General features: G+C 44.9%; 1 protein-coding gene across 1 annotated transcript in view; it reads right to left on the bottom strand.

The window, feature by feature from the left end:
- The window catches only part of LOC144094168 (uncharacterized), a 459487-nt gene that overhangs the window by 30695 nt on the left and 414556 nt on the right, over positions 1–14236 (bottom strand). Inside the window, exons 39-41 of the mRNA XM_077628085.1 lie at positions 13142–13195; positions 7407–7606; positions 6348–6669 (exon numbers count right to left, since the gene is read on the bottom strand). Coding sequence (XP_077484211.1) covers positions 6348–6669; positions 7407–7606; positions 13142–13195 — 576 coding nt within the window. The remainder of the gene's footprint in view (positions 1–6347; positions 6670–7406; positions 7607–13141; positions 13196–14236) is intronic.

Genomic DNA, 14236 nt, shown 5'->3' on the forward strand with positions numbered 1-14236 from the left:
GTCAGGTACCCGTCAGCCATATTTTCGACTGAGCCTGGCTCAGAGCTCCACCCCCTGTGTGAGTGGGTGAAGCAAAAACAACAATCCAGTAAACGGTTGACAGACGTTCGCAGGGCCACAAGGGAAACCAGAGTGGATGTCGGCGACCTTGTGCGAGTAAGCAAACCTGAAACTGCATTTAAAGGTGACCTGGCGTTTACGTCACCAAGAAACGTGATCAGAAAGAAAGGGCCATCGTCTTTCCTCCTTGGTGACGGCAAAATATACAACGCTTCGAAGATATCCAGGATGCCACGAGCTTCGGCTGCCCTTTGTGGGGGGAGAGAAAAGAGTGGTAGGAATGCTACCTTAAGTGATAGCATCTCACCGCCTACTGCGGAGTGCCCCGTTACGGAAGCGGCAACCGAGAGTACTTCAGCTGTGGCTGCTGCGAAGCAGCCGCCTATGCCATCAGTAATCTGCGGTGGGCCGGATGTGACTTCACCTGCAGCCAGTGGCTCTTCTAAAGTATCGACATCGTAGCGTAGGGTACGGCCAGCAAGGAACAGACGACCCTTAGACCGCTATGGATACCAAGTGTAGGAGGACACGTTGTGTTACTGTGAAAATAGGGACATTAATTGATTTGTATATGGTTGCTTGTACTTCTGTGTAATTAGGTGTGTGGTACAAGCACGTTGTCTATACTGCAAATAGAATCCGATGTGCAAGCGCTGACAGACTTTATTACTGACCCATGTAGCTGATTTATTTTTGTCAGGAATGAAATATGTTGTATGTTTGGTTTCGGTTCTAGTTTGTGAATACCTGTCGCCAGAGGCACCAGAGTCGATCTGTCTGTATAATAAACTGTATGTGTAAATAAAAGGAGTTTTTGTTGGTTGCTTGTGAGTCTGTTTATCTGCGGCACACGCCGCTACGACACATACTTCACCACTCGTTCTATGCATGATATAAACATGTGAGGATGGAATTTTCTGCTTACTGTGCAAACCAGACTCAAAGAAATTGTCTGGGCGGGATCACATTTTAAATAGTTTTTCAAATACGTATGCATCATGGGTTTCAAAATATTTATTTAGATTATTCACCATGCCGATGCAAACCATGACAATCCCCGATGACTTGTTGTGCTGAAATAGTTTTATTTCAAGAGCGGTCTAAAAACAAAATAAATGACTACAGGCTGGTTTTGCTAAAAAGCTGTGCTTCTACTTACTCCAACATATTATTTACAAAGCAGTCATTAATCTCCTAGAAATTAATTATCTACTTTACACTCAGCAACATGAAATTCGATCCCGATTATCAACAACCACACGGTTAGAAAAGATAGCTTCCGATATCGCAAAGGGCCTCCTCAATGTAATGAATGAGTTAGGTGCTATCTGTTTACACTTTTCAAAGGCATTCGGCTGAGTTCCTCACCAAGACTTACTTACAAAACTCCAGGCTACAGGTATTCAAAATAAAGTAATTTCATGAATTCACTGCTTTCTGAAAAACAAATGTGTAAAACTGATAAATTCTGCATCTGTTAACTTTGATGTTTATTGAGGAGTACCACAGGGCTCAGTGCTAGCACCTCTATTACTCTTAATATACTTAAATGGTATCCATTTATGTGCTGAGGCTGGTGTACAAATCCGATTCTTCGTATATGAATGCGTAGCGTATAAGGCAAACTACTCCGTAGATGATCAGATTAAACTAAATGATTCTTTATTATTCATTCAGACTTTGTCTGGCAACAACACGTAATTAACATTTGTGAGAAGGCACAGGGTAAGTTGTATTTCCTCGGAGGAAGACTACGCAATGCTCCTACTGCTGTGAAACTAATGCGTACAAAACACTCGTGAACAGTCCCTAGAGTGTGCTGAGATTATTTCGAGTAATCACCAGACATATTTAATAGGCAGATTAGAACGAATTCAGAACCTAGCGGTATGCTTTGTATACTCAAACTATTCCAGGCATTCGAGCATATCTAACCTACTAAAGAAAACAAATCTACACAGCCTAGTTCAGCGTAGAGTAGCATGAAGACTTAAGTTTTATACCAACTTTACCACGGACAGTTCAACGTAACAAGGGGAGCATAACTTCAGGAACTATTTCGCCACTCCTTGGGAATTAACAATGTGAAAACACTTCGCCATCCCATAAGCCACATTATTGTTCAATAATATTCCTTGTTCCATTCAGCTGTTACCAGAATAAACTGCCATCTGCTGCTGTTAACTGCAACGTAGTGGAATCCTTCTTATAATATGTTCATCACCTTGAGCTAACACCATTCCCACCGTGATGCATCTGTACTAATGAAATTTTTATTTCGTATTTATTTTTGCATATACTTGTTTCCCTTGTTCATTCTACTAATGTCATATTTTCTACCTTGTATCCACTCCTGCATCGGCCCGAAAGGGCCTGCAGTATTTGTAAATAAATAAAAAATAAAAACTATCTACTGCAGCCAAAAGCCACTCGGCATTTCCTTTGATTAACATTTCATTAAATGGTGAAGAAGCAGCCCTGTTTTTTATTCAGGATGTTTATTCAAGTGTATACCGTTTTATGCATAACGTTCTTTTCTCACTCTACTTGTACCAACAATTACTGCTACTAGCAACGCACACCGTTGAAAAGTACATTCGTTTGTCTTTCGTATAAACTCAAGGGTGTCTTTCTGTCCTAAGCGGTAGGACCACAGCGTTGCCACGAACATCGTCAAAAATGGTCACTGGCCGCGAATGCGTGGTATCCCGCCTTATTTAAGCTCGTCTCACTCGTTAATTAAAAAAAACCATTCATGGGAACATCTATTTACAATTATGAGTGGGCAATGGTATAGCATTCGAACTTGTTATCGCCTATAGCGGAAGTGAGTGGTGGGGCTTGTCGGTTGCCCTTTCCGAGAAATGCGGAGAAGGTACAGGTCCCTCGGGCCTCCTTATTGCACGCTTCGCTGTAGCCAAGGATTTGCCATGTGCGCATGAGGCTCGCATAAGTCGCATGGAGAAGCAACGTCATTCACAAGCTCGGACGAAAGACGCGACTCGTAAACGAGCGCCCGGGGATCACAAGCGGGAAGAGGAACAGGGGCCGTCGTCGCATCCACATAAATGGAAGACCTGCTGGCGCTCTTTATCCGCATTACCACAAATATCTAATTGCCGAATGCATGTAAACTCCCGGTTGGTGCCGTAGCCTCCTTCTGTATGTTCTAATTGGCAGAGACTTCGCAGACTCCATCGAACTGGCGGCGTAGGCCTGTCTTGAATTGAGCTCGAAGTTATCGTCTCCGATTTTTTCCTGCAGTCCGGATTTAGTAACGGAATGGCCTGCGCTTTCGATGAAACTTTCAATGCTCTGATCATAAGTAGGATCGATGCAACCACGGAATGAGATAATAGCTGAACAAACCTGATACAGTTGAGCCCGGATATACTTAATTATTCGATATATTGTATGCACAGATAATCCTCCTGAGAAATCTTGTGTAAAATTGCAGGAATGTCGCGTGATATATTTAACTCCATTTGCCCCGGTCGTTAGATATATCGAAACCCGCGCCAGGTCTGCTACAGGAGGCTACTTATTCAGCGGCTCCTAAATAACCACCGCACGGGAGCCAATCGAATGGTTGTCCCCTTGTGGCCCATTGAGCAGATCACCGCCGCAAGGAACGACGTGAAGCAGGATGCAATCGCCAACTGTTTCTGCAACGCAGGCCTTGAATTGGCAGGAGTCGTATGTCCGGAGGCCTCGGACGACGACGGAGTCTGTTTCTTTTTATACAAGAGCATTGCAGGTAATATGCCATGCGTCTTCAAAAAATAGGTTAATTGTCTATATAACAAGTAACACGAACTGTCCTGTGAATGCATGCTTAATTACAAACTGTGTGTACTGGTAGATAATATTATTGATACTAATACTCCCCTATCACTCAGTTCTTTCGTGCTACCATACCGTAACACAAGACATGCATTAAATGGGAATTTCAAGTTGCTTTCTTGGCGTAATGTATACGGGGAACGCCTAGTTCAATTTAGCAGCGCAAATGTTTGGAATACAGTTCCTATTAATGTGAAGACTGCAAATAACTTCGAAATTTGCGACCAATTTTTCTTTATTAGCAACCAGGAAGGACCCTGACCCACAGCTAGTTTTTTTAACCTTTATTGACCTTCGTGAACTCATCTTTGGTGTTCCTTATCATTCTGCGTTTATTTTTTCTTTTTTAGTTACTCGGCTACGAATCGTCGCCTTCAGTGTGTATTTTGTTCGAAGCATTTTTTCGAATCCTGTTTGTTTCATTTTATTTTTTCTTATTTCACATGCTCAAATTAAGTTATTTTAGAGTGGACCGGTTTACCAGCCCCACGGCTATCGGTAAAATATTTTTTATGTACTGCCTTGTACGTTTAAGAATAAAGACTGCTTTAATTTTTTGACGGACTTGTTTCGCGACTAGCCCTGTTTTCCGTAGGCCGTCCCGGCCGAAGTGACCGTTGAGGATTTTACCAGCACTGAGAACGAAGTTCCAGCTGTAGTTCACCTCGCTGACGAGTACAATGTGGCTGCGTTTGCTGGTACCCAAGAGGAAGGCAATTCTAGCGGCGACGTCGGTTGTTGCAGCCATGGAGGGAGCGCGCCCGTGCACAGCCAATGATCTGGCATCAGCGTTCAGCCTAATTCGGCGTTGTTGCGGCAAAACGGGGGGCACCGGGCTGTTGCACTAGGACAGTCTCGATGAGGTCGAGATTAGCGTTTCTAACTTCATTGCCCACAACAATAAAAAATTTGCGACTGTTTTTCGTAAAATAAAATGCTCCTTCACGTTGCCTGCTCTAACGTTGCGGTTCTTAGAGGCTCCTATAGGCAAACCTCCATCTGTAAGAATCGCGAGCGGAATATTAGGTCCATTTATGTGTAACGAATTACCGACATAGTGAACAATTTTCTGATCCCTTTAGGATCCAGGGTTAGACTGTAGCACAAGCAAGCTAAATACTAAGCTCCAAATATTACAAGTGGTTTGCAAAGCTACACTGCGGATGGGCGCAGCAAACATGGTTGACCGCTTTCTCGCCCTGCGCTCGTGCAAGCATTAAAAGCGTCGAAAATACAGGACCGTCATTGCTTCCAAATCATCAATGCGCTTCACAAGAGAACCCTGTAGGTTGGAGATGGACATCTGCCTCAGGGTCTACACGCAGCTGCGAGTCTTCAAGTTCCCAGTCCTCACGGTACTTTACCGCGTCTATCTGGTCGCCAGAACTTCTGCAGTTTACTACTCGTCACCTTCGGACACAGCTGAACTGCAGCTTTGCAGTCGAGCGCCGCTGTCCACCGACATCAACGCCAGAATGGAACGCTCGTTAACGTGCATCGTTACGGGATTACAGGGACTCGGGAGGTAAAACGCGGGTGCAGCGAGCAACATCTCAACATCGAAGTTTGAAGATGTGACTATGGGGGTCGAGTACTTTGACTGTTGTTTAGAAAGGCACCCCTTGTGTTCAGGCGCAAGACGAAGGCCTCGGACACACTCGCTTATGTGGCTCTTTATGTTGTGCGCCTTAGGTTGTTGTTGTTGTTAGCCTATCAAAAGAATGGCGCTTCAAGTTTCAGGTTTCATGCTTCTATTATTGACTTCATTTTCCTCTCCTTACTCGCAGTAATTGAGAAGAAAAAAATGAAAATGTTTTGAACTTAGAGTTCGCTAAACGATTCAGTCTGGTTCTTCCTTATAGTCTTTGTGTTTTACACATAAGCGATTAGTTTTGGAGGCCGAGTTCTTGCGAATTACTACAAGAAATTTTGAGTGGACGGGTTGCATTTTCACAACGTTTATAGAATAAATTGGATACCCAAATGAGATCCTATGATTTTGTAGTGCTGAGTGTTTCGCAAAGTATAAAGCTACAGAAACGCTAACAGTGCCGCGTAGTTGACTCAGAGTCCAAAGTGAGGTCTGTGCGACTTTTCGTAGTTTAATATTCTGCCGCGCATGCCAGCCTTTTAGACTGAAGTGCATAAAGGGGGAGGAAATACGTACGAAATTAACGGACACAGCACCGCTTTTCAAGGGATTTTACTTAGCACCAAGTAAAAATGTTTTTAAAAATTTAGCGAACAGTGAAAACGCACATGAAAACAAAACATGTTCAAAAATTTACTTCTTCAGCGTCCGCCACTTTGCCATTTCTGAGTTGAGGTGAGCAGATCTTGTCGAACAAAAGAGCTCTATGCCTCATTATTGGGTAAATGTCCTTCTCAGAATCGTCAGTGGATCTTTCTGTTCTATGGAAATAGCAAACAGAGAAGAGGCGCACCTCAGTGGGCGATGGCAAGACGCATGAAGCGCCGGCGACCATTCGACACTGCACCTGGACGGCGTCCCTGGCGTCGCCCTCGTTGGGATCGATCCAGTATAGGCCGTCCGGCAGCTCCGGGTGCGAGGCTGCCAGGTCGCGGCACGTGCGAGCCGGTGCGTCCTTCTGGCCTGTCGGGTTTCGCAGCCGGTCGTACTCGTCCACCAATTTCCGGTAGTAGTCGAACACGATGCGCTGCTTCTGCTCCAGTGGAACGCTGGCATCGAACAGCTTGGCCGGCTCATCACCCGCCAGGGGGTCTGGCCCTTTCACTTGGCCTTGCCTGCACCGCAGCAGTGTGCTTGCCATAAACGGTTGTAGCCTCCTCCCGCTAAGATAACCTCCCTCTCCAGGAGCCCCTTTGTCATTAGAAGGCAGCCAATCTCTCGTACAGGCCGTCCTTATACGTGCCTAGAAATTCTGGGCGAGCGCATGTTTTCAAAGACAAGTTGTTTATGAAAGCAGTTTTTTCGCATATCGTAAGACTGCGACATAATAAAAAATATATTCGCAGATAACCCCTGAGACGCTTGAAATTTTCTATTTATTGCAAAAAAAAATACAGCGGACTGATGTTCTTAGTCAGCCTTTACTGCTGGCCGCAATCGCAGGAAAAAACTTCCAAATTAAGGTTTTGTTACGCGTCGGAAGAATAGACCGTCCCCATCAATATCTTCGTAACATATATTAAATATATTCCACAGCTGTTTTCAAATTATTGCGGAATAAGCAGCGCGGTGGCTTCAATGGCAGTATCAATTATTCCGTGCAAGTACAGGACCAACTTTAAACCAATATTTTTCTACGCATCATTAGGATTGACCACTTGCATCAATATGTTCACAACAGCATCTTACAAATTTCAACACTTGCCTCACAATTAAAAGTAGTATGTCGCGAATGAAACGCGGCCGTCCATCCCACCTTCGCTAAATCATACTACAGTACTGCGGTATAGTAACCGCGACATGAAAGCCAGACTTGAAAGCAATCTGGTATGAAAGCTAGTAGCTCACTCACCCCATAATGGCGTGGAGTGCGGCGGCATCATAGCCAAATGGTTCGCCGGGCCTTCCGGGTGGTCCAGGTGGTCCCGGGTTACCAGGCGTGCCCGGTTTGCCGGATTCCCCCTGTGGTCCCCTTAGTCCGGGTGGACCCATGGGGCCCGGAGGTCCCTGTGACCCGTCCCTGCCCCCAGGTCCTTTCAGTCCAGGTGAGCCCTGTGTAGAACATTGGAGACAGAAGCAGGCTGCTAGCGAGGCGGACCACCTGGGGTCACTTATCAGCTTCACTTGGAAGAAGAACACATACCGTCACTACGGTACTCAGTTTCTTCTATGCTGGCATTCAAAGGCCGCAGAAGACCGGAGACCGCTCTGCCTGCACTTTCACGGGTGACGCCGTGCAAAGAGGTCGCAACACTGCTGAACATCTTTCGGCCTCACACGTGTACACGGTTATTTACCCCAGAAATGACTTCGAGTGTTGTTCTGTTTTGGCTCTTATGGGAGGTAATAAAATGCATTTAGGGCACCAGCGGAAATGATCAAGATTAAATTTAAGTGAAAACAAAATTCTGTTTGCAGCACGACGGCGTGTATTTTAAGCCTACATACTCATAGACAATTATTTGTTCCCCGGTGTTATTGCCTTACGAAGGGCTTGCACGCACTGTAGTTTTGAAAATAAGCTCTGAATGTAGAAAGCATCATGTAATGAAAAAATCATCAATTTCAGTTCCAGTCAACGGCAGCGCACGGCTGTTGCCTGAAGTCATACTGAACCCCCGGCTGCATAACTAATCAAGTAGCCGCGGAAATCTCTGACGCGAAATGTTCATTTCTTAGGGGCTCCACCACGCGCAAGCAAGCACGCTGTCTGGCTCTGCGTTGATTTTTTGATATACCAACAACGAAAAGTCACGATTTTCGGTTTCAGGAGATCAAAAGTAGCTCACTTAAAGGGCCACTGACCACCCTCTCGTCAAAAATATATTATGCCTCTCTGTCAGCGAGGCGTCATCCCCGGAAGGCGCGAGAGCGAAAATTTTTTGAAAAGAGTCGTTAAAAGCGTAGTTACAGTCATCGCAATCAAGCTAGTTTGCCAAGCTCCTCTCCTGCTGTCCTCCCCCCCTCCCCCGATTTTTCTCTCTCGCGACTCGTTGAGTACGTTCCGCAAAGGAAATTCGCCATTCCTCCTCCGATGTTAGCGGGAGGCGTGGTGTAAGGTGGAGCACAGGAAGCCTCGAACATGCAAGAATTGTGGCAAATTACATTTAGATTACTAAGTTGCGCTACTCTTAAATAATCTCTCACATGATTCGACTTGAACAAAGCAATTAAGACAAAAGCAGTAACAGCACTCATTATGGAAAAAATTCCATACCAGTGATTTATTCTCTATTTTGGTGCAGCGTATGCCAACAGTGACTTTCCTTCTGCTTTGTTGTCACCTTCTTTCTCTGTATGCGTTCGTCGAAATGACTCATCTTTGCACCTGTATTCATTTTATTCTTTTCTTTGCCTCCTCTTTAGCTTTAGCTTTCCCTTCGCGTTTTCCTGTATGTGTAAACATTAAAGAAACCACTAAACTATCAAACTCTCAAACTATCAATTCAGGCAGGCGGCGGGACACACATGGGCACAGTGCGCCGGAGATTGGATGATGGTGAGTGAAGCCTAACCACGAGTGGCACTGTTGTTCAGTCAAAATTTGAAGTTGCCATATTGGTCGATATCATCATGAGATGATGAGGCACAAAAGTGCGCTTTTGTCTTCTGCGCTGCGCTCCACTATTTTCACGTTTGCACTGCGTTCTTAATGCTACAACAGAACCAGCAATCGTTTCACGTTGCTTCGTGTGCGGAAGCATATGAGCTCACCACGTTTTATTGCTTTTTTTTTCTGTGTATCTGCGTGCAGAGGAAGGTTCTTGATGTCTTGAGTGTCCTTAAGATCATGCGCGCTGGTCCACATATGCTGCGTCATTCACAGGAACTGAGAAAAACCGCTGTTCCCATGGAACCTTGCAACAGGAAGCAATAAACCATTAGTTTCTTTTTTTATAAATGAAAGTATACGTTGATGTCGACAGTTTTTTATGGTTATTTTTTGGTACCTCCCAGTAATGCGTTATTCAATTATTTCGGATATTTTCTTTCCTTGCTCCAGATTCTAATTAACGTAGCTTTGATGCAGTTAATACTTTGAAAAGACAGCTGCCAGATATATCTACAGCATATTTTGCAACGCCGAAGCTTCAAAGCAGAAAGGTGAGTAAAATAAAAATATTATAACAGAAAGAACAAAATTTGAAGACAGGGTAACTAAAAAAAATGAAGCACTTAGAGGTAGAGCATGTTGTACAAGCCGTGTGCATGTTCTCAGTGGAAATATTATTAATATTCTCGCGATCAGGTGCCAAGGCGAAGCAGGGCGGCAATGGCTCAGACTACATCTGTTGGTAACACTTTCTACTCACGTATTGCGTTACGAAACAGTGATGATTTCACGTGATTTGACCGCCATATTATTTGCCTAACTTGACTCCTGCGCTGCCTCCTACCTGAGACGTAGCTGGAGTTTTTAATATAATTCAATTTATAATTGTGTCTTAGGATATTACTAATTGCAGGGATAAGTCTCAGCCGGTTTTCCTACTTCATTCTAGAGGCTCGATTTTAATACGAGCTATCATTTCTCTGACACTAGTTTCCTGGTGTACATTGTAATATAAACTTCGCTGCGCTGCTTTCTATACCATTGATTTTATCGTTACGGCACCTTTGTTGTCGGTCGCACAAGGTGCACGCCTCCCTAAATTCACTAATCACATGTAGCTTCCTTCCAGAGATACGCAGCCGCCTAGGCAACTCGCTGAAGAGTCCATGTGGAGCCAACAAAAAAGATTTAGCGCTCGCTACACTCCGCCATTCCATCTCACAATGGAATCTGCACCCTCTTGTCTCTCCAACTAGAACAGCCTGACCAACATTTGCACTGATTCAATAGTGGCCGCGTTTGGGCGAGTTGGTTTTTCATGTTGAACGTAAAAGCGCAAAAAGACAAGGACACAGAATAAGACAGACAACACAAGCGCTTATTTTGTCTTATTCTGTGTCCTTGTCTTTTTGCACTTTTACGTTCAGCATTTGCAGTGATTTGCTAGGAACTCCTGAGAAGCGAATTCAAGGCGTACCTTCCGCCCAGGATGCTCACGTATTACGCGACAGCTTGAAGGGTTACCGAGGACAAAATGGTGATGGTCAGTATCTATGCATGACCACAACCTGATCATAAAGGGGCTAGTTTCATAGTTTCATGGAAAACGGCGCTTTTGCAAGCTACAGGACTACTGATCCGGAGTTCCCGGTTTCGAATCCGACCGCGTCGGCTGCGTTTTTATGGAGGTAAACGCAAAGGCGCCTGTGTGCTGTGCGATGTCAGTGCACGTTAAAGATCCCCAGGTGGTCAAAATTATTCCGGAGCCCTCCACTACGGCACCTCACTCTTCCTTTCTTCTTTCACTCCCTCCTTTATCCCTTCCCTTACGGTGCGGTTCAGGTGTCCAACGATATATGAGACAGGTACTGGGCCATTTCCTTCTCCCCCCCCCCCCCCCCAAACCAATTATTTATTTTAAGCTACAAGAAAATTAGAAAAAAAAACATGGGGACCTTCTTAAGAAAGTCCCCATTCTTAAAGAAGAAAACGAGGTAGCATTTAGGTTCCCTGCTCTGGAATCTACAATGAGTGTCTAATGTTCCTCTTGCAATTTTCTCGCCAAAACTCCGGTTGAAACCGATTCCATTGCCCTTGTATTGTGTGCATGAGCCATCATCTCAACGTTCAAGTTCCTTCCACAGCATCATCATCATCATCATCCGCCTGACTACGCCCACGGCTGGACAAAGGGCTCTCCTATGTCTCTCCAATTAACCCTATCAAGTGCCAGCTGCGGTCACCTTATCCCCGCAAACTTATTCTTATCCGCCCACCCAGCTTTCTGCCGCTACCTGCTATGCTTGCCTTCGTTTGGTAACCAATGGATCTTACTCTTAACTACCATTGGTCACCTTCCCTTCATATTACAAGCCCTGCCCACGCCCATTTATTCTTCTTGATTTGGACTAGATTGTGATTTAGCTATGTTTTTCCCTGATTCACTCTGCCCACTTCCTGTCTCTGAACGTTACTTCTACCATTTTCTTTTCCATAGCTCTCCGCGTTGTCCTCAATTTAAGTTGAAACATTTTTATTAGCCTTCCAGTTTCTACGTCATTGGTGTGCAGCGGTAAGACACAATTTTCATTTGTTTATTTATTTATTTATTTACAGAACACTGCAGGCCCTTTTGCGCCCTAGAAGTAGGGGCAATATAATGCAACACATACAAAAAAAAGCTGATAAGTTTGATTCCGTCAATCTTCTAAATTTTCAATGAAGTCTATACAACGTAGTGCTGTCAAAGCTAACGCATTCTCTTCAGTTACGGTGCGTGGGGAGGAAGAGCATTTAAATAGGTTAGTTCTGGCGGTCGCTTCTGTAGCGCACGTGTGAACACGTGGGTTTCGTTGTTCTGCTCTGTTTATTTCGAGGTGTCTACCTTGAAGTAATTTCACGTTCCCCACGCCGTACCTTGTAATGGTCACGTGGGCCTCGTCAAGCTGTCCCGAGAAGCTTTTATCCCTGGTGCTCCAGCCAGTAAATATCTGGCGAAAATAAAACGATTTGATTTGATTTGAATGAAATTAGTGAATAATAGTGGCGACGTCTTATGGAAGTTGCACTAATTCGATCTACTAATCCACTTTAATTCGCCCCGTAATCGCCGGTAATCCACCTTAATTTATTTTTTTTTTGGGTGAGCCATCTTCCAAAGTTTCGGACCTCAGATTTTCAAATTTGGCGATGCCCTATGACTGGTCCACTGGTGGTCGCCTGGTGTTGACGTCTGTAACATATCGCCCATTCTAGTAATTTATTTGCAGAGAAGCAGGAATTTTTCTGTGACACGACAACCAAAATCCACTCGCGTTGGAATGAAGATGAAGCCGCTTCGAGTTTGGGTGCCTGACGCTGTTCATCGCAGGCCTCTGAGGCCAGGTTACATGACTATTGACGGCGATGAAAAAGTCTTTTTCGCTATGGACGTCACGCGTATGAGCTGAGTGGCGGGAAGAAATATATTCCATTTTAGATCTATTCTTGTAAGAACAAAAACGTAGCGGACGGCTAAGCAATCCCCGATCAGGTTTCGCGATAGGAAAAGGATTTTCCAGGCTCGCCAAGCATGATTTAGGAGGACCACACATGTTAGAGACATGAATCGGCATTTAATAATCGCGATGCTTCACATCTCGTCGTTTGGATTTGACGCACGCTGCTAGTTCGCGGATCGCCCCCGAGTCCTGCGAGGGCGCCACCGTGCCTCCTTACTGCAGCGGTTGAACTATGATGCAGCCGTACATGTTGCCAGACCATGCGCTACGGCGCACGTCAACATGGCAAGTCGATTAGTTTCTTGAGCTATTGCCTAAAAGGCTCATTTGGGCGCCGAAAACATATAAGCATAGCCACAGTGATTAATTAGTACGGTTGTTTTCCGCTGAGAACGAAATTCGATAGAGTGGTCTTCAGCGAACCTTTAAGCGGCCTCATAGTTCCTTATACAAAATATCCCCGCCACTAAAAATACACTCGTTCACTTTGATCTACTGGCATGCTGAGCAGAAATTGTGCGTGGCGTCACTCACCGGCGACCCTGGAGGCCCTGGATTCCCTATCGGTCCTTTGTTTCCTGGCGGTCCCTGCGTTGAAGAAAGACATCCTGCCATCAGCTCACTCCTAGTTGCTGCGCGTCAGCACACGCTGCATTTCGGCGATTTTTTATCATCTTTTCTTTGCCCTCAATAGAAGTATACGTTCGTGGTCGGCAGTGGGCTATCAACGGCGCGACAAAGGTAATAAATAGACATTCGAGCGCTGCCTATGAACTGCCGCTATGAAGTGGTCTAACAGTAAGAATGGTGAGTATGCAGACAGTGCAAATGAATATATTTCATTTCGGCATGCTTTACTGCAAAACATGCGCGAAACAAGGAAAGAGGCTGAACAAAGCATAGAATTCTGAGTTTATTATAAGTTTATAACATCCTGAATTTGCAGCGCTTTCCTTAGGCGTGGCATCGAAGCAGCCAAAGCTGTAGCTGGTGGTATGCGCCCTTGCATCCAATTCTTCGGATGTTTACTCCATCCCCGTGCTCTTCGGCAACCATGAAAGGTAGCAACTGACTCCCTGAACTCAACATTCGATCCACTTACGTTATCAGTTCTGTGTTTTCCTTTTAGTAGGAAATTCCGCTAGTGACTCGGGTTGCGTGCAATGCCGCACCTGCATATAAGATAACGCTTACATATCAGTTGAACATGAAAATTCACACAGAATTATCATTTAAATCTAAGCTTAAATTTTTGGGTAGGAGTTTTTAGTGCTTATTTATTAACGCAACAGCAGTGCAAAAAACAAAACGATGTGTTAAACTTTTTCATGGTTGCCAACATAGACCCATTCAACGGGGCACACGACGCCAGACTGGCCAAGCGAGCGTGGTAAAAAATTTCGCATGAAGACGCTGGCTGCCAACGGTATCGAGATAGGCAACAACGGGCCATGTGCGGCGGATGTAGATCATCTAGAGTGTCCGGCTGGGACTTAGTAATTAGCACGAAAAAAATATTCAGCGGACAACGAAAATAAACCGCCGGGACAAGCGCAGCTACTTTGTTGGAACTGTTACTAAGCACTTCCTTTTTTAACCTCGGGAATAAATCTTCTCTACTACAGGGAT

This window comes from Amblyomma americanum, chromosome 6 (assembly GCF_052857255.1).
Source record: "Amblyomma americanum isolate KBUSLIRL-KWMA chromosome 6, ASM5285725v1, whole genome shotgun sequence".
Lineage (NCBI taxonomy): Eukaryota > Metazoa > Arthropoda > Arachnida > Ixodida > Ixodidae > Amblyomma > Amblyomma americanum.